Genomic DNA, 20,519 nt, shown 5'->3' with positions numbered 1-20,519 from the left:
ACTATCTTAACAGTAGATTAGTTTACGCTTGTTATCCATCAGTGATTGTGAGGATGATCTTAACACATCAGTAATGCTACAAAACCAATGACAGAACTGGAGCTCTTTGTTTATGCATACTAGTGAGATAAAGATATTTAGAAGTGAAGGAAAATATGCTTATCTTTCCAACATTTATAAAATCTGACAGGATGGACTTGAGTAATGTTGAAGCAGCTGTTCTCAACACCCTCGCATCAGTATCAGAACTGCTTTATTGTTTTTTTCAAGAGATACAACAGCACATTTTCAAATTCTGGATATAAAAGAATGTAAAATATTAAAGTCTGCCTTAACTCAAACATGTGTTTTGCTTATTGTTGCTACACTTGGACATTTGAGCTTCACTATGCAGAATGACATATGTGCAGAGTGGAATTTTAGGAATTTTAAAGACCCATTGTGTAGGATTTATGGGGATTTATTGGCAGAATAATATTGATAAAATAAGTCATAAGTATATTTTCATTAAAAATAAGAACTGTTTTCTTTACCATAGATAATAACATGTTTAAATATAAGTTTTGTGGCCACTGTAGGTTCACCTATATGTTCAGAAGAGAACAATGAGGTAAGGTGTCAGCAATCTACAAATGCACCACAGGGATGCCACTGAATACAACAGACTAGTTATGAAATTAAGCAAGTAGAAATGATTTTGGTTTTGTTGAGACTGACAGGAAAAATTGCAACAGGAAGAAATTAAACCTTTTCAGACAAAAATCACCATTCAAATCACGGTATTCGTGTCTTAAAACATCAGGGACATATTTTATTATATAAAAATCTAAACAGTTTGCAGGAAAGCTTTGTAAATCATAGTCTTGCTTAACATTTGTAGCTGTGATCACAGCATCTGCCATTTTGCATAAGAAAAAAAGTGTGTAAAAGCCTATAAAACTGACCTAGCTGACTTATTACTGCAAACATCCATGTTGTAATTACTGATTACACTCTAAATCCTGTACAGAAAGGGGGGAGGTCCCATAAAATGTTTACTTGGGGTGATTAAAATATGTGTTTTTGTTTAACTGCAGTTTGCACTTGAAACTAATGTTGTATTCATGCATCTTGGTGACTCATGCTCCTCGTGCTTCGCTCCTCCTCCTCTTGTCTTTTTCGCGCCATCAGTGCTTAGAAACTCCACCTCTAGATCCGAGACACGCCTCCTTGAAGCCGCTTTGACCAATGGGAGCAGGCGCTTATCGCCTACAGCCAATCAGAGGACAGGAGGGGGCGTTGCGAGAGGCGACTCGCGGGAAACAGACGGGAAGGAGTTCAGATTTTCCCGCGAAAGAGCAGCTCGGACCAGCTTTGTCTCTGGCAGTTTACATCCAGCACGTCACGCCGTGTTTTTCTTTTAGCTAAGAAAAAATAGTCCACGGCTGTTTCCAGAGTCTTAAACTTTTCTTTGCGCCGTCTTGTTCACCGACCTTGCTTCACTATGTCTGGCTTTGACGACCCCGGAGTGTACTACAGTGACAGCTTCGGAGGAGGAGAGGGACCCGGCGTGGATGAAGGCGGACAGAAGAGGATCCAGATCAAGAAACGGTTCCGTGAGTTCCTCCGACAGTTCAGAGTGGGCACCGACCGCACCGGCTTCACCTACAAATACAGGTGAGCTCAGAGTAATGACCTGTAACAGCACGTTTTAATTAGGGACTGTATGAAAATTAGTAGGCCTGTGACGGTTTGTCTTGTGTGGATCTGAAGGGAGCTTTGCAAGTGAAAAATATCATGTGGTGTCATCAAGGTCATCTGAATTTTGGCTCGGGACTTGTTTTCATATTTTTCTTCTCGCCTATTTTACTTCTTATCCATCTAAAACGAGAGGTGTTTGTCGTAGAGATGTCTGCATTCTCGACACATGACTTGTGGTTCTCAAAGTGCCAAAAAATACATTTGAAAAACTCAGCAGTAAGAAAACAATGACAATCCAAAAACCTTGTTGTGAGCAGTTCTATGTCGGAGCTACTTTCTTTCCAGTAGAAACAAAGTTGTTCTGGTAGAGTCTACTGCAGAAAGGAAGTATTTCTGAAAAGCAGAAAGGGGTGTCTAGATGGATAAATGACACTAACAGCAAGAAGAAAAAATGTATTTTTGATTTGGGGTGAACTGCCCCTTTAAGACAGTCTGTTGCATTGTGGGAAATGTAGGATTCAACATTTCTGGAGCTTGACCTGTCCCACTGAATCAAAGACAGACTTGGGAATGCATGATATGCGCAACATAAGAACATGAGAAACCATTAATTTTGCATATTAATTTTAAATGAGTTATAAATTGTAAACATAATATTTTAAGAATATGCAAAAAATGTGCAACCCTAGTGGGTATGCAAGCATTCATTCTTCAACGCCACATTATTCATTTTTGCTCTTTTGTGTTTGTTCTAAACCAGAGATGAGCTTAAGAGACACTACACCCTGGGTGAGTACTGGGTGGAGGTGGAGATGGAGGATCTCGCCAGCTTTGATGAGGATCTTTCGGACTGTCTCTACAAGCTGCCCACTGAGAACCTGCCACTGGTGAGTCTCAAACTGTGATGAAAATATATAAAAGTCAAACAGTGGCTGTCAGGATTTCCCTCCTCTAATAATTTGGTCTAATTTCCAGTTGGAGGAAGCTGCGAAGGAGGTCGCTGATGAAGTGACCCGTCCCCGGCCTGCAGAGGAGGAGACGGTCCAGGATATCCAGGTCATGCTGAAGAGTGACGCACATCACGCTTCCATTCGTGGCCTCAAGGTACCTGCGTGCCCCTTGTGTCTTATATTCTCCCAGTTACCATCGACCGTTTGATCACATGGTCATTCCTCCCCCCTGCAGTCGGAGCAGGTGTCTCGTCTGGTGAAGGTGCACGGCATCATCATCTCCGCCACAGCTGTAAAGGCGAAGGCCACCAAGGTGTGTCTGCAGTGTCGCAGCTGTCGTGCTGTCATCAACAACATCCCGCTGCCTCCAGGCCTGCAGGGTTACGCTCTGCCACGAAAGTGCAACAGGTGAGTGCAACTCTCTGGATCAAAGACACGATACAAGAGACTGATGGGACTGTTTCAACCCCTTTTCTTTTGTAATGTCCAACAACTTCTTTTTATCTTCTCAGTGAGAATCCTGGAAGGATGAAGTGCCCTGTGGACCCCTACTTCATCATCCCTGACCGCTGCATTTGTGTTGACTTCCAAACCCTCCGCCTGCAGGAATCTCCAGACGCTGTGCCTCATGGAGAGTTACCCCGTCACCTGCAACTCTACTGTGATAGGTGAGGAGCTCATTGTCAAGGCAACATATTAAACCCAAGATGGTGTTTTTCGCTGTTGTGCTCTTCTCTATAGATATTTATATAGTCATTGGTTGCGTAGGAATATCAGGGTAAGCCAATCAGTGTTAAGTGAAAGTCCATAAATGAATTCCTGCAGCAGTACTGCTGTTAGCGTAGCTTTAATATCTACCTGTTGTCAATACTCAACCATGACTCAGAGAAGCATTTCTTCAGGTGCCAGGGAGCACACGAAACGATTTGAGACGGTCAATTTATTTGGGTAAAAGTAATGGATTAAGGCCTAAGCGTAATGGATAAATGGCTAAAATGTTGGGAACAAAATTAGAGAGAAAAACACCTTTTGTGTGCTCTGAAGATGTCTTAAATGAGAGCAAAAACAAGTGTTTTTTTTAATATATATATTTTTGTTGAGTGTAATTAGAAATGTGAAGGACTGTTAGCTCAGACAGGCTTCTTTCTCTCTCTCAGGTATCTGTGTGACCGTGTGGTCCCAGGCAACAGAGTGACCATCATGGGCATCTACTCCATCAAGAAGATGGCTGCTGTGAAGACCAAAGGAAAAGAGAAAAGTGCTGGCGTGGGTATTCGTGCGTCCTATCTGCGAGTGGTTGGCATCCAGCTAGACACAGAAGGAGCAGGTAAAGATGAAATTATGTAGTTAAACTTTCCAGCACGTAGAAGGAGAATTATAGGACCCATTTTGATCGTAATGTTTTTTTTTCTTTCCAGGACGTGGTGCCTCTGGATCAGTGTCTCCACAGGAGGAGGAGGAACTGAGAGCGCTCGCTGCTACTCCTAACGTCTACGCCTCTCTGGCGCGCTCCGTAGCTCCATCCATCTACGGCAGTGATGACCTGAAAAAGGCCATCACCTGCCTGTTGTTTGGAGGTTCAAGGAAGAGGTGAGGTGGTCGATTGTTCTCCAGATCAGCACAGTTGAGTGTAAATCTTCTCTGTACACATGTAGTAATGCTTTATGCTTCTTGTCCTTTAAGGCTTCCTGATGGTCTCACTCGCAGAGGCGACATCAACCTGCTGATGCTGGGAGATCCCGGTACAGCCAAGTCTCAGCTGCTCAAGTTTGTGGAGCGATGTTCACCGATTGGGGTACTTATCCGTTCTCCTGTGCTGATGGAGCTTCACTGTGGAGTGAAGCTCCATCATGTTTTTTATTCTTGAACCAGACCTCATTGTGTTATGTTTCCATGTAATCTCAGCCTCTGTTGTGTGCTGTCAGGTTTATACCTCCGGAAAGGGCAGCAGTGCAGCTGGTCTGACTGCTTCTGTGCTGAGGGACCCCAACACTCGTGGATTCATCATGGAGGGCGGAGCCATGGTGCTGGCTGATGGCGGAGTGGTATGCATCGACGAGTTTGACAAGGTAAAAAAGATTTTGTGTCGTAGGAATTTTGTGTTTAACTTAATTTGTGCTCAAGAATTAAAGACGAAACTGCTTTTGTTGTTCAGATGAGAGAGGACGACAGAGTGGCCATTCATGAAGCCATGGAGCAGCAGACCATCTCCATCGCCAAGGTAACACCCAAACCTGTATTTTAAACACACATTGCGTACTGTACTGCGGTGTCAACAGGCCAAACTAACACATCGACTCCTCTCAGGCCGGCATCACCACCACCCTGAACTCACGCTGCTCAGTGCTGGCTGCGGCTAACTCTGTGTTTGGCCGCTGGGACGACACAAAGGGGGAGGACAACATTGACTTCATGCCCACCATCTTGTCCCGTTTTGACATGATCTTCATCATCAAAGACCAGCATGACCAGCAGAGGGACATGGTAAGGAGACGCATGTATAACTGATGCTTTTGACTGGAAGTTTGCGGCGGGAACATGAATATTGAGTATGATGTTTTTAATACTTGTCTTGTTGTAGACACTGGCTCGTCACGTGATGAATGTTCACCTGAGCGCTCAGACACAGACGGAGGGTGTTGAGGGCGAGATCCCACTGGCTACCTTCAAGAAATATATTGGCTATGCCAGAACGTGAGTCAGTTTAAATCTGTATTCACTACAGCACAAAAGCTAGATGTTTTCTGTCACTCATAGTTACTCTTGTGTTCTCATTATTATTTGGTCTGAATGTTTTCTCACAGTAAATGTGGCCCTCGGCTCTCTGCTGCGGCCGCTGAGAAGCTGAAAAACAGATACGTGGTGATGAGGAGCGGAGCGAGAGAGCACGAAAGAGAAACGGACAAAAGACCATCTATCCCCATCACTGTCAGGTATTTTTATGCCGCCTCTCACATCTACACATCAGATGAACATTTACTTTTTACTCCACAGTTTTGTACTTACAGTAAACATTTGTTTCTGCTTTTTCAGGCAGCTGGAGGCCATTGTGCGTATCGCGGAGTCCCTCGCCAAGATGAAGCTGCAGGCTGTAGCTGGGGAGGAGGAGGTTGATGAGGCCCTGAGACTCTTCCAGGTCTCCACGCTGGACGCTGCGCTGTCTGGCAGCCTCTCAGGTGTGTGGTGTTGTCTGTAATGTGACTTTATATTATTTTAACATAAACACGTGTTATTTGACTTTATTCACTGTAAAGTGAAATCACATGAATGAATACCTGCAGTAATCACTGCTTTAAAATCTAGCTGTGAGTGAAATAAAACCAACTCCCAAGGTTGTTTCTGCATGGGCTTGAATGTTTAGGGAAAGTAATGGATAAAGCTGAAAGTAACTGATAACTGGCTAATAGGGTTCGCAAAAGGAATGGATAAATGGATAAAATATTTGGCTACTATTTGGCCAGACCAAACTAAATGCTTACAGTTTGAACTGCATTTAAAAAGCACTGTAACAATATTGATGTTTATATGCTTATGATAAATAAAATTCATTTTATAACCAGTTAAAAATCAGACCTATGATTTATGGTGACTGTAGGTGTACATCAGACTAAAGGTTGCAAACCACTGCTCTACCCAGCTATCCTGAATGTTGAGACTTATTTAATCATCTTTTAAGTGGACATGTATTTATTTTACGGTCTTAACATCTGTCCAACCACATTTTGTGACCAGGAGTGGAGGGCTTCACTTCTCAGGAGGACCAGGAAATGATTTCACGTGTTGAGAAGCAGCTGAAGAGACGCTTTGCTATCGGCTCCCAGGTGTCCGAGCACAGCATCGTCCAAGACTTCACCAAACAGGTCAGTCCGAGAAAATCATGATGGGGGTTTAAAAGTACAATTTTTATAATGGAACCAAGTCCTGTGTTTGCATTTTTATAATGGTGTAGTATCTAGGGATGATAATAGGTTTTTGTATATATTGCTTTGTTTTTTGTGACTTATATTACCATTCAGTCAGAGAATGAAGAGGGGAAAAAATGGTATGACTTGCCACTCATGTACAGGGAAAAAAAAACTTGTGAAGCAATATTTGGATTTGTGTCATGGGCTTGTGCAACTATCACCCCCAGGCAAGGCAAGACAGGGTTATTTTTCCTGCAAACAAAAGCAGCTTAATGCCTTACATAGACATAAAACAGAAGGAAAAGAACCAGCTGCGTGTACTAAATGAAAAGTTTTCTGTCTAGTTCTGTGAGTAATCCCTCCATGTTCTCCTGTTTGTCCCTCTACAGAAGTATCCAGAGCACGCGATCTACAAAGTCCTCCACCTGATGTTGAGGAGGGGTGAGCTTCAGCACCGCATGCAGAGGAAAGTGCTCTACAGAGTCAAGTAGAGCAAACTGTGCTCTTAACACATTAGTGTTGTTGTAAATAGTTTGGATCTGCCTGTTTGTTATTTGTACCGTTCTGTGCAGATGGACATCTTGGAATCATTTCTGATCTCAGTCATGGTGAAAACTTGGGATTGATTCATGGCCACTCCCTGATTAAAAGCATCAGAATTTTTACTAAAAAAATTAAAAATGTTTAGGATGTCACTGTTACACAGGGATGCTATCAAGTGTCTGCATGATATGTAAAGAATTAAAGTATTTGAAAACAATAAGACTTAGTGTTTCATATTTGTCATAAAAATCATGAAGAGATTGCTTTTTTTACAGTGTAGGATTTTTTAATAAAATTCATACAAATGACAAGTTTAGAAAAATCACTTTCAGCTGTGATTTGATTAAATGAGAAACAAGTTTCAGTCTTGATTTCATTTGTTGCATTTCCTGATAAAGTGCTGTAAGTGCATAATCAATGACAAGTGCTGGTTGAAGCCTATAAGGCATACATTCCCATTCCAATGGTGGTCAGTGCAACGCATAATCCCACGGTGAAGTGCATGATGGGTGAAGATGGGAACATCGACGTTTTGCTGACTGATTGGTCCTCTGTTTCCACTGTGATAGTCAACATTTTCTGCAAGTCATCAAAAACCTGAAGAAAAAAGAAGCACAAAAGCAATCAGCGAGATGGTATGCATGCTTACGCTGCATGTTTAGACAGATTCACTTCCACTTTTTGCTCATTTCAGTTTCTTGAAGGAACTCTTGATGCCATTATTGGTCATGGTAATGTTAGAACCATTATAATACATATATTCTCAACATTGTCTCATATTACCTCATACTGGGAGAACTGATTTTTAAAAATATACAGTAGCCCTACAGTAAATTAAATTACCTTTAAAATTAAGGTAATAATTTAAGATGTAAAGTTTAAAGAAAAAAGCGCAGTGAGGACCTACAAGCTTTGTTCACTCTCTCAACATCCTTGTGCTGCATTAAATAAGTGCAAAGCTGAAACAACCAGTGAACTAATAAAAAAAAGGGCCAAATGTCGGGAGAAAAACAACACTGAATTTGTCAAACAAACAAAAAAACTTAACAATGTATCATTGTAACAAATAAGAAATAATAATACTGATAGAGAATTGTCTAAAAAGTTAAAAAAAAAAAAAAAAAACACCTCATGTCAATATGGCTGCTGTTAAAAAGGTCTATTGTATAGTTTATCAGTTCCACTGTACAGTTATTGTACTGCATTAAATAAAATATGAAATACGAGTCATCATTTGAGGCGAGACATCCCTCCTGCTTTTCTCACCTGGATGTTCAACTCAAAGGCGTCCACGGCCTCCTTCAGCACCGCTGCCCTCTCCTCCTCCGTCAGCTCGATGCTGTTCATCCGGCTCCTGTACAGCTGCTTGAAGCGGTTGGGGCTGCTCACGCCGGGGAAGGAGAAGAACGAAAGCCCCTCTTTGCTGCTCAGCCCGAGAGATTTCTGGGTAATTTTCCCCAGCACTTGACCTCCTGACAGGTCACCAAGATACCGAGTGTAGGCGTGGGCCACCAACAGCTCTGGGCTCTCTTTGCCAATCTGGTTAAAAAAAAAAATATTGTGAAATAGCAGCGGTAATTTCCCAGCAGGCCTACCCTGAATATTAATAGGACTTCTTCTTCCTCTCCGCTCACCTTTTGGAGTCTCTGTTCATATGTGTGAGTGGCTGCAGGAACGATCACCTTCTTCCTCCAGTCAGAGCCGAAGAAATGCTCCAGATCTCTTTCAAGAGATTCTACACGGGCAAGTTCCTGAGGGAAGTATATGGGTGCAACAGCTGGATGGGAGCAATTTCTGTCCAGCTCCTCTTCCAGCACCTGGTAGATCTTGTAGAGGGAACACAACAGGACCTGTCGGAAGACAAAAGTCCACTTTTCAAGACGCTGCAAACTTAACCCTGCAATATCATTTGTATCATACTTGATACATGAGTTTCTGAGATCTCAGTGTGATATATACAGTCTGAAACATGTCGTCTGCCCTTTAGTGGATCATCAGTGCTCTGCAGGCAGCAGCCAGCCTGTGAGAGCAAAATCCAACGTGGCTGCCTTCATTTTCGACAGCTAATTTTGAAAATGTTACTGTAATAATGAGAAGTTTTAGCCACTAATATTTCAATATGAATATTTGTTGCATTTAAACAACCTATAATTACTTAATATATTATACCTTTAAGTAAAATTGTGTTGAAAATGTGTGTATTAAATATGATGCAGCAGGTATATAAGATAATTTAGCTGTGAATCCCTCAATCATTATTACATTGAATTACTTGATGCCGTCTGCATTTTGGCTTCCAAAAGCACAAATACACGCTTCAATAAAGTGATTGATGATTGAAATATCATCTTAAGATTTTGACTAATCACTTGGAGGCTGCAAATAATTATTAGCAAGTGAGGTCTTAAAACTTAAATCTTAAAACAATTACTTAGATAGCATAATCTGAGTGTATATTGACTAATTCAGATTTTCCAAAAGCGATGAACAACATTTGTCTTTGTTTCTAGAATAAAAAGTATTATGATCAGTGAATTTTCATGGATGCACAACACAAATAAAATATGACACAAACAAAGAATTGTAAATTATTTAGAAAAAAAATTGTCAGAAGGTCTAAAAACACCATAGTCTTCTGGCACTTATTTGTCATGTCATATTTTACACTTTACAGGGATAAATAGAGCAGATAGTGTCGTAGTTTCTTTCTTTCAGATCACAGATGTGTTAGCTGGATGCAGTTGGAGTGGAGAGTTTACCTTGTACTGTGGCAGGGTGATCTGTCCCTTCTGGTAACTCAGCATCAGCTGTGTGTTTTCTGCTCGGACGTGATTGTCCTTAGTGGCTGCTTTAATCTGCTCTGATAAATCACTGGCGACAGGCAGGGAACACAAAAAGGATACAATTAATCAGAAGGAACTTTGAAGCACAGAATAATATCCTGGAAAAACATTCAGTTTTTAAGAAACTCTTTGAAAAACATCGGTCAGTACCTGCCAACTTCTCCTGTATCATTTTTCCTGGCACTCTTCATGGTCTCCATCTCTGCAGACTGTAATGAATGATTGATTTAGTTTAATTAAACACATTTAAAGTGAAAAACAATGCATGTTAGATGAACAAAACACACCTGTAATGAAGTGAAGTCTTCTTTCGTTTATGTTGGTTGATCCTCTGACGGTTGTGAAGGTCCACTGTGGCTTCTCAGCTCCGTCATGCCTCTTTTATACAGCCAGGATGTTCAAAGGGGAAGTGTGACTGCTGAGTCACGTTACTCAGACTGCTGAGGCTTAACGTGACAAAGCAGACATGTGACTACAGTGCAACAATCTGAAAACATGATCAGGCAGAAATCAAAAGCTCAATTTACTGAGTCATGTTCTCAGGTTCTTTAGATAAACTTAAATAATCTTCACCTCAGTGAATTTTCCTCAAAAGTTTTAAAATACAGGTTTTTGGGGGGTTACTAAAACTCAAATATTCAAGTCTATCTAAAGAAGAAATGTAAATTAGCTCAACAAAACATTATTAGTTAGTGAGGTTGACATGGCAGTCAAAGCACAAATACACAAAGAAGCTGAATTAGCAGTAAAGTGCTGAAAGAAGCACAAGTTTCAGTTTAACTACTGAAAAAAGTTGAAGTGTCATTTTAATTTAGTGTAAGAACTTGAAGTAGTTGAAACATCGGTTAAAGTGTGAGCACCATAAGGAGGTGAGATGTAGGTTTAAGTCTAAGTACTGTAATAAACTGAGCTGGAAGTGTCAGATGAAGTCCTGAAAATTCAAGTGTATGGAGTGAAAGATTATGATAAGCAAAGTGTGGACTGAAATGTGCATCCTGCTGTGCATCTTGATAACAGTGTAAACAGGAATATAACATCAACCAATCCCTCTTCACGTCACTGATGTTTTCAAAATCATATCTATCTCAGAGATTCCCTGGAACAGAAACAGCTATGCAGGCCAGAGGGTATCCTGTTGAGGTCAAATAAACATGTATAGTACAAGCAAATAAAATTATACAAGCAGTGAAAAAAATAAGTATTGTATCCATACAAACATTACAGTTAAAAAGTACTTTCTGCTTTAACTTGTTTTTGTTTACAGTGTTTAGTCTTTGAGTGAAAATCCAAGACCGGGATTCATTTAAAGTCCCCCTCCACTTAAAATGTGTTTTACTTCTTGTTTCTTCCATTCATGAAAAGGAGAAAAGTTTCCCTGTATGTGCATACATGATACGTAAGCAGGCCTTGGGAGTTACAGATTACATAATGGGATACAAAATAGGTGTATTCCATTACAGTTACAGAGATAAAAAATATGTGATCAGATTACAGATAAATTAAGTTAAAAAATAAATAAATAAATAAATAAATAAATAATAATAATAATAATAATAATAATAATAATAATAATAATAATAATAATAATAATAATAATAATAATAATAATTTTCTATGAAATTCATCTGCATCTATTTTGATAATCATTGAATTGTTTTGATTCATTTTTCCATTTAAAAAGTCTAAAGGCTCTGATTTCAGTTTCTTAAATGTGAATATTTTCTGGTTTCTTTACTCCTCTCTGACAATAAACTGATTATTAATTATAATATTAATATTTTTGAGTTGTGAACAAAACAAGACATTACATTTCATGGGCCAAGCAATTAAACAATTAATTCAGAAAATAATTGACCGAATAATCGATGATGAAAATTATTGTTTTGTTGTTTGAAAAAAAAAAAAAAAAATCACCATACTTTATACTGAGGTAATCCAAAGGTTACATTACTTTAATACTGTGATACTTGGATTACGTTACTGACTACATTTTTGAACAAGTAAATAGTAATTGCATCGGAATACATTTTTAAAGTCATCACGTTTCATTCAGTCGCTTCTCTTTTCTATTCTACTATATTCTATGGTATTTTCTAATCACGCCCCCTTTATGCAAGCAGCCCTCCATTGGTTTTTGTTATTCAAGGGGGAAGTGGGTTGAGCTCGAGGGTTTTCGGAGGGTAACACACAGACATCCATACCACGCTTTAAAATGCAAAATAGTAAACATGTAGCAATCTGGACGGGTTTACTACATGCTAAACCACAGATGTCGCGCGGGAGGGATCGACTGATGTAAAAGGTAACGTGGATCTACATGTTTATGTGTTGTAATGCATGAACCGACCTCACATCTGGTTCAGCGGGCGACGGCAGCCGCCGCATCCGCAGCAGAGTGATATAACACCGGCTGAAGAGTTCACGGAGAGCCGGCGGGCTCTCATCCTGAGCCCACGCATCTCTTAGTACGTTTACACATATTCAGAGTCGCTACATTATGATGATTAGCTGTCTGTCTCGTTTGACACCATAACATTTTTTGGCTGAATTTGTGCAGAGAGAGTATCGAGCCATAGGATGTAGTCAGTGTTGCCAGTTATCATGGCCCAAATACCCACGCAGGCTTTGAGTACAGTAAAAAAAATAAAAAATAAAAAAATCTGGTCGCAAAATTATTGGGCAGTTCACAAACAACCCTACTGAAATCTATTAAATGCATATTTATTCTCACCACGGTGGTTCAAATCAGAATGTGTTGTTCAAGTTGCTTTCAATGTTCCAATAGATTAGATAGAACAGACAGAACAATGACAACAAATACTGGTAAAGATAAATATATAAATATTTCACTATATGGACACATAATGTCTATGTACAAGTTATACAGTTTCTGTAAAGCTGTAAAAAAAGAATACAATAGTGTTAGAGTGCAGAGTCTGAAGAGTGCTGGAATAAATATTCAATAGGTGATGTAATCGTTTAGTTTACATACATGAAGGAAGTGGGTATGTACAGTATATGTATACATGTCTATTAGAACCAGACTGATATATCAATCAGCGATATTTTCTTAGAACAGCTATATTAGTCTATATCTGTATTGGCCAACAAGGCCAATTTTTTTTTTACAGAAAGTAATGCAGATAGGCTTTGCTTTTATTTTTATATATATATGGAAGCACCATTTATGTACATTTTATGGTTTTCTTAATTGAAGTTGTTCTATTTGTGTTTTTTTAATTTTCAATTATTTAGGAGCAAATTTACAAGGAAATTTTTATTATTTCAATGCCCTGATGTCATTTTGGATTATATATATATATATAAATAAAACAGCCAATATATTGATATAGGATTTTTTTTTACTCCCTCCCTAATATTGGTTTTAGCATCAGCCACAAAAATCCAGTATCAGTCAGCCTTCTACATACAATATCTACTGTGTGGTTATATTAATATTTAACAATGATGATGATAATATTCATGTTAATACAACAGTGTGTATTTAAACTTTAAAATATATATAATTTATAATGAGCAGGCAGGTACAGTGGATGTTCAAGGTTCCCAGATCCTTGGTCTTAGCAGCAGGATGTTCATTGCAAGGCCAAAGAGATTTTTTAGTACTACGATATTCCTAATGTTAAATGAATTATATTTCTATTTTTTTATTTATTCATTGTTATTTATTTGGATGTTTTTGTTTTTATTTATTTACTTACTTATTCATTATATTGTTATATCATTACTGACACACTTTTACCTCATTGCCTCATGTCCTGCAGGTTATGGATTCGAGCCTTCCTTGTTTTATCCTTTTCGTCTTGATTGGCTGTGTCAGATGCTCTTTTGATAACCACCGCCACCACAATGCCACCCGCCACTATGATTACTGTGTGCTTGGAGCTGGGCCTGCAGGACTGCAGATGGGATATTTCCTTTCCAAGGCTAAAAGAGACTACATCATCTTGGAGAGGAACTCAGGGCCGGGCAGCTTCTTTAACAAGTAGGAACTTTGTCAAAGCGAGACGCAAGAAAATTGTTCCAGTCTGGTTTGCCTGTGACGCACGTCTTCTCTGCTCTGTTTTGTGTTTGCAGGTATCCCAGGCACAGGAAGCTCATAAGCATTAACAAGATCCACACAGGGAGGCAGAACCGAGAGTTCAACCTGCGCCATGATTGGAACTCGCTGCTGAGCGACAAACCTGACCTCCTGTTCAGGAGAGTGAGCAGTGAGTTCTACCCGCCGGCTGATGCCTTCCCTCTCTATCTGTCCATGTACGTGAAGGAGCTCGGCCTGAGGGTCCGCTACGGTGTGGACATCGGAAGGATCAGGGCGGTGCAGACAGCCACTAGCAGGAACTACATCCTGACCGACCAGCATGCGTTGGACTACACATGCAGGTATTTGGCCTCATATGTTTTCCAAAAGCGTTCTTCATGAAGGGCTAGGGTTCTACCCTGATCAGTTTGCTTCTTTTTTTTGAAGAAAGGGCTCGTCAAGGTCTCGATGTAAGACTAAGGGCTCCATTAAGAACCCTTTTCACCCAAAGAATGCTTTTTGGAAGATTCTTGGAACCTTGGCGCTATTTAGTGAACCAGCTTTTATTTCCACCAGTTTTGAATGGAATCATTGCAGTCAAGGTTGTCATCAACAGATGGCGCTGCAGATCGCATAACGATCTGTAAAATAGGACATACCCACTTTGGTTCCCAAGGAAAACCTGCTTTTTTTTGGTCACCTGGGAACCAACTTTTTAAGTTCTGAACCAGCTAATTTTTTAATAGAAATGCCCATAATGGAACTGGAACAGTGATGGTTCCATGTTGATAGAAATGGCCTTGTAGGGGGCTCTGGGTGGAATCTTTGGGTTCAAGGTAGAACCCTCTGAAAGGTTTCCAGGTGGAACCATAATCAAAGGTTCTACAAGGAAACAAAAAGGGTTCTCCTATGGGGACAAGCTTAAACCCTATATTTCTAAGAGTGTTCTGAACCTAACTGTGGATCATGATGTGTTACCTCTGTCCTCTGTCCCTCAGCGTCCTCCTGGTAGCCACAGGTTTGTGGGTTCCACAGAAAGTAGAGTTTGTCGGTTCCGACCTGGTTGAAGGCTATGAGTCCATCTCCACTAATCCTGAGGACTACAAGGACCAGGCCGTTCTTATTCTGGGCAAGGGGAACTCGGCTTTCGAAACGGCCCAGAGCATCATGGGAAGAGCAAGTCGGGTGCACATGCTCAGTTCCAGTCCTGTTCGACTGGCGTGGCAAACACATTATGTTGGAGACCTCAGGTAGTGCTTTTCCCCTCATCTTTTCTGTCTCTGTGATTTTCTGTACTTGTACATCAGTGGTTCCCAACCTTTATTTTTTTAGACGTAGCCTTTATGCTCCAAAAAAACAGAGCTTGTGACTGTTGGAGCAGTGGGACGACATGCTAAGACATTTTTGAGTTTGATTGAAATGTGTTTTATGATGATAAAATTACTTTTCTGCAAAGGGAGTCTCGTAAAATTGGTCAGAGCATTAAAACGTTTTGAAATGCATCTTACTTTTTAACAAAAGGTCTGTCTCTGATGCATTTGTTCCCATAATGTTGTCAGACAGGTAGAATAACCCTCTGAGAGGGTCAGTGGCAAAAACAAGCACTTTTAGTGGATGTGCTTTGATGGTGGGCACTTTGCGTTAAGGATTCACCAGCTGACAGCTGCAGCACTCTGCCTTGATGCTAGACCAATGTCAAAGATTTAGACACAAAACCATGGGAAAATAAGGTCCAGGTTGAAAAATACTGAAGAACTGAACATACCCTCTAATGTTAGCTGAATATTTCAACCAAATTTCCTTTACTTTTAGCAAGTACACCATTTATGTAAGGCTTTTAGCTAACTATGGTTGAACTATTTAGTCATTCATGTTCACTATTTTAATCAGTTACCCATGAAGTTACTTTTAACTGTCTCTAAACATCGATTCATTGCTTTTAGCTAACTGTTCATATATAATGTTCTAACCATTTATTCATTACTTTAAGTGAAATATTCAAAACTTTCTTTTAAGCTAACTGATAAGATGTCTCATACTCTCTCTTACTTGTTAGTTTTCTCACCCTCTCAGTTTCATCATGTGGTGCTCAGGCTTTAGAGCTGGGTTTTTGTTTTTTCAAACCAGTTGAGCTGCTCAACATTTTTTTCTCTACCTCCTGGCAACCGCAGAAGTACCCAGTGGTTCTCCTGGTTGGGAATCACAGCGTTCTGCATTTATCATTTGCATATGTCAGCCACACCACTGATCCTGCATTGGAGCCGTCAGCATTTTTAACGTAAACCGACCCATTGTGTTTTCTTCTTGTCAGAGCTGTGAATAACGAGCTGATAGACACGTACCAGCTCAAGTCCCTTGATGGGTTGGTGGAGGCACGACTTGAGAAAATAGTTATTGCTCAACGACAGGAGCGAAACAAGAAGAGATCAGGCGGAAAGAAGAAAGAGAAGAGACAGTTGTACCTGACTTTAAATAAGTACACACAATCCCAGAAAAAGAAGAACAGCTCTGGCGTGACAGGAGAAGAACTGCCAGGGTATCACATTGACAACTTCCCTATGCGGAAACCCTATGACCGCGTGATTCGATGCCTTGGGTTCCGATTCAACTTCAGCGTATTTGACAGGTATAGATTTATGTAACATGTTGTACTGTGTCAATGTCCATGCATTAATACTGTTAAAGAATACCCCTATTTTTATCATATTACTATGCTTAAAACAAACCCATTCTTGATAAAAAATGTCTCCCTAGCGCCGCCTGCCCGCCAAACAGTGAAAATGCAAAAGGGAGGTTGCCGGGGGTGACAGCCTGGTATGAGGGGCAGAACACCCCTGGTTTGTTTGTGCTGGGAACTGCGGCTCACTCCAGAGACTACCGCTCGTCTGCTGGCGGCTTCGTCCATGGATTCCGCTACACAGGTGAACGTCCAACAGATGATCATTGTTTTGTGACATTTAGAGCGGGCAGTGCCGATTGAAAAAGGGCCAAGTCTTTATTCATTCAGACCATCTGACTCCAACTGCAGGGCATGCGGCTGATAATGCAACCTCAATTCCAAAAAAAGTTGTGACATTATGTAAAATGTAAATAAAAGAACAATATATTTAATGTTCAAACTGATAAACATGACATTTCATTGACCTGTGTGGATTTTCTGCCACAGCACGAGCTGTACATCATGTACTTGAACAGCGTTACCATAGCAACCGGTGGCCGTCGACTAAACTGTTGACAACGCAGCTGCAGTCCTGGGTTCTGAAGCGGGTCGGCGAGGCCTCTGGGCCGTACCAAATGTTTGAGGTGCTTGGGGACGTTATACTTCTTCGAGGGTAAGCAGAAGTTATTTTCATATCACCAGTAGCAACTTGATTTTTTCCAAGTCTGCTCATTTGTTGATCAGATCAGGTCATCCATCTATGTAAAGGAGAAATCTGTAATATATTTACTGCAATAAATCATACAGTCTATGGCTCCAACTTCCTATTTGAACTGCAGTACTCATTTTTAGATGTGCAGTTGTTACATAAAACTCCTTTAAGTTACATGTTCTGATCAACTGCTCTTCACCAACTGGTTCTCTCAACCGCTTCTTGTAAATCCCACTGTTCCCAGGCACTTCCAGGTCAGCTGGGGGATGTAATCCCTCCTACATGCCCTGGTTTTGCCCAGGTGTCTCCTCTGATGTCCTGTCTAGAACACCTCTGAATGAGTGTGGCCACTGGCCAGATGGCATTAAATGCTCAAACCACTTTAATTGGCTCATTTTAGTAAATGTGAAAGGGCAGTGGATGGACGCCAAGGGAACTAAATCCTCAGTGAGCAATCTTGACAGAATACACACGCTTTATAACAATATCACCTATTAAGTGTTTGATTATCAGGCAATATATTTGACCTACTTTAAGTTGTGATAAGTGAAAAGGAAGAACTCAAAATAAGAAATGTTTTTCTAATTTGTAAGCAGTGACTCAGTCGTTCCAGGCAATGCCAGAATTGATTATGTTTGAATTACAGTAATTGCAATAAGTTATTTATTGATCTTGAATCATTCCTGGTGTATACTCATTACATATAATGCTGCTCTTCATGGGCATAAAATCACCAAATTACCTTGTGGGAAATGACATTACCTGACATTTTCGCAAAAAAACAAAAGGACATCCATATTATGCTCATCATATTTTGTTATTCTCTCATTGACTTCAAGCTCCCACTGTGAATACATAGAAGAGTTTCCACTGCAGGCCATGCCTCAGTTCTCTTCTCTGTCAGGCCACGAGATCTCCAACCATGGACTTTTAGTTCTCGTTATGCAGTATGGGAAAGCGAAGATCGACTATCTTGGGCGTGAGAGGGCTCAAACAGAGTGGACCAAAGCTTTGGAATCCAACTTTCTGCACCCTGTTTTATACTACTATGACACACTCCCAACAGGTGAGAGGAAATGCAGCTATCATTAAAAAGTACAGATACTTTTTAGGAATAAAATTACAGCAGGTTTGACAGAGAACATGCTCTGATTGTTTTTTTTCTTCCAGAGGAAGAGATGAAACTCCGTCCCCATGGCTGGCCTTTACCAAGGCCCAAGGCAATTCATCACATGGTTGAGGACTTCCTCACAGAATGGGACGCTCCCATGTCTCATATCCAGCCACTGCGGCGCTTCCTGGAGCACTGTGTGCAGAGGGACCTCAGGGCTTTTTATGCAGGTAAAGTTGCATCTTGCAGTTGAATCTATTCCCTATAAGATATATTCAGCTCAAAAAAAGCTTCAATCAACAGAGTAAGAAGAGGAAAATAGATTCAGGGAAAACTTTCACAATAATTTCTGTGTAAATTTGTTTTCTGTATTAATATTTTGTTATTAAAATGGTAATGGTTGTCTAGCCCTAACTGGTACAAGAGTCATTCTCAGCTTGTACTGCCATACAAAGGCAGAGAGTGGTAACTACAAAAACAGTGAGGAGGAGAAAAGTTTTCTCGTTGGCCAAAAATCAGTGTAACAGATTATTTAAATTTATACATTACAAATGCACCAAATCACATTAATTGCGAGTCAAAGGGAAAGATGGCAACTGCTAAGTTAGCTAGTTGTTTATTAAGTTTTATATTTTTCAAGAACAAAAAGTGCCCAGGAAAAGGATACTTTGAGTTTATGCCAGAGCTAGCAGTGGCTATCTGCCTGCTAACTCCATGTAGCTCTCTTGTTTTAGCTGCGTCTGCATCTCTGTTACATAAATACATGGTGAAACAGATGTCAAAACATCTGATTCTGGCCTTAACTCTGTGTATATTGGCTTCGTAGGGCAGTGTACATGTCCACACAGTGCTGAGAAGAGATCAGGCAAAATAATTAAGTACAGCTGTGTGGGTGTGTAGGGCCTTTAAGGATTTCTTCTATTGAACTCTACACATGAAAATGAATTTGAAAAATAATTAGCAATTGCAGGAATAAGACAAATGGTGCCAAACAACAAAGTGGACCAAAAATCTGTTTTTTCAGTTTTCAGTTTAATTTTACCTCCACACTGAATCACAGGGCAGAATACTGATCTTGATATAATCGATTGTACCGTAGTTTGACTCATTCTTGTGTTTTCTCATGTCTCTTAGAATCGTGTTTCCGCTCATCCCTCACCCACCGCAAGCCGCCGCTGTTCTGTCAGCAAGGATACTTGAAGCAGCAGGGTGTAGCCCACAACAGTCAGCTGTGGCAGCACGTTCATGACGCGGGACTGATGCCCACTGAGCAAGACGCAGGCACATCGGGGGCAGACCCCACATTCCCCAACTACCTGGCACAAGCTGGAGCCTCCATGTCGTCAGGACTGAAACTTGACCTCTGATTGTTTTATTCAAGTGTGGTAAAGCTATGCCTATGATGCTGTTTAGGTCCCTCAGACTTGCTACCTCCAGCACCCATAAATACGCCCTCCACAAGACCAAATATTTTTTGACAGCGTGCCATCCCACAGATCAGTGGTTCCTCAGCCCTTTTGTCCCGTGACCCTTTGAAACTTTCTATTCGCAACACCTCGTCACCAGATAAAAATGTGTAACATTTGACTATTTCAACCAAAGAGTGATTTTCATTTCTTTGTTTTGATAATATTTAAGGGTCCAAAGAAGTAAAATTAGGAAGAAAGATTAGAGGAAAGTGGAAAAAAAAGAGCGAATGTTTCCTGTCTTTCCTCCCTCCAGACTTCATCACCATGCCACCCTCAGGTTGGAAATGACTGTTTATCACTGGAGAGGCACTTTGTCCATTATTCTTTATGATTATTATATTATATTATATCATTCCCGTATTCCTTATTCCTCACAAAATATTTAGATACATTATAACATGTAATTTTCATATCATGGAAATCTAGATTATATGAAATTATATAGGTGGAGGATGGGTGTTGATTATGCATTATAAATTTTACATGTTACACGATTAAACATACATCAAAAAGTGAAGAAAGTCTGTCTATGTGTAATTTAAATTAATACGTTTTGTGGAATTTGATTTTTTTTTTCACAGTGCGCATGCACGAAACGGGACCGT

At 40.3% G+C, this 20,519-nt stretch overlaps 3 protein-coding genes across 3 annotated transcripts; 2 read left to right on the top strand and 1 right to left on the bottom strand.

The window, feature by feature from the left end:
* Positions 1–1,327: 1,327 nt before the first annotated feature.
* Positions 1,328–7,298, top strand: mcm5 (minichromosome maintenance complex component 5). Its single transcript, XM_084743549.1, has 16 exons — positions 1,328–1,656; positions 2,441–2,567; positions 2,656–2,784; positions 2,866–3,038; positions 3,143–3,298; positions 3,788–3,957; positions 4,049–4,220; positions 4,314–4,425; positions 4,556–4,699; positions 4,786–4,851; positions 4,938–5,114; positions 5,212–5,324; positions 5,435–5,563; positions 5,664–5,806; positions 6,363–6,490; positions 6,925–7,298. Exons 1-16 carry the CDS (start codon positions 1,484–1,486, stop codon positions 7,024–7,026), a joined length of 2,214 nt encoding a protein of 737 aa, XP_084599675.1. The 5' UTR covers positions 1,328–1,483; the 3' UTR covers positions 7,027–7,298.
* Positions 7,299–7,348: 50 nt separating this feature from the next.
* Positions 7,349–10,215, bottom strand: hmox1a (heme oxygenase 1a). Its single transcript, XM_084743548.1, has 5 exons — positions 10,072–10,215; positions 9,838–9,949; positions 8,713–8,928; positions 8,345–8,617; positions 7,349–7,675 (listed from the first exon to the last, which is right to left on the bottom strand). Exons 1-5 carry the CDS (start codon positions 10,119–10,121, stop codon positions 7,517–7,519), a joined length of 810 nt encoding a protein of 269 aa, XP_084599674.1. The 5' UTR covers positions 10,122–10,215; the 3' UTR covers positions 7,349–7,516.
* Positions 10,216–12,059: 1,844 nt separating this feature from the next.
* foxred2 (FAD-dependent oxidoreductase domain containing 2) lies at positions 12,060–20,426 on the top strand. Its single transcript, XM_084745229.1, has 10 exons — positions 12,060–12,223; positions 13,707–13,927; positions 14,020–14,325; positions 14,962–15,213; positions 16,275–16,589; positions 16,718–16,884; positions 17,130–17,295; positions 18,174–18,400; positions 18,505–18,675; positions 19,580–20,426. Exons 2-10 carry the CDS (start codon positions 13,710–13,712, stop codon positions 19,810–19,812), a joined length of 2,055 nt encoding a protein of 684 aa, XP_084601355.1. The 5' UTR covers positions 12,060–12,223; positions 13,707–13,709; the 3' UTR covers positions 19,813–20,426.
* The last annotated feature ends 93 nt before the right edge of the window (positions 20,427–20,519 follow it).

The sequence above is a fragment of the Lutjanus erythropterus genome, chromosome 19 (genome assembly GCF_056507025.1).
Source record: "Lutjanus erythropterus isolate fLutEry1 chromosome 19, fLutEry1.hap2, whole genome shotgun sequence".
Taxonomy (NCBI): Eukaryota; Metazoa; Chordata; class Actinopteri; order Lutjaniformes; family Lutjanidae; genus Lutjanus; species Lutjanus erythropterus.
This window is presented reverse-complemented; position numbering and strand designations above follow the sequence as displayed.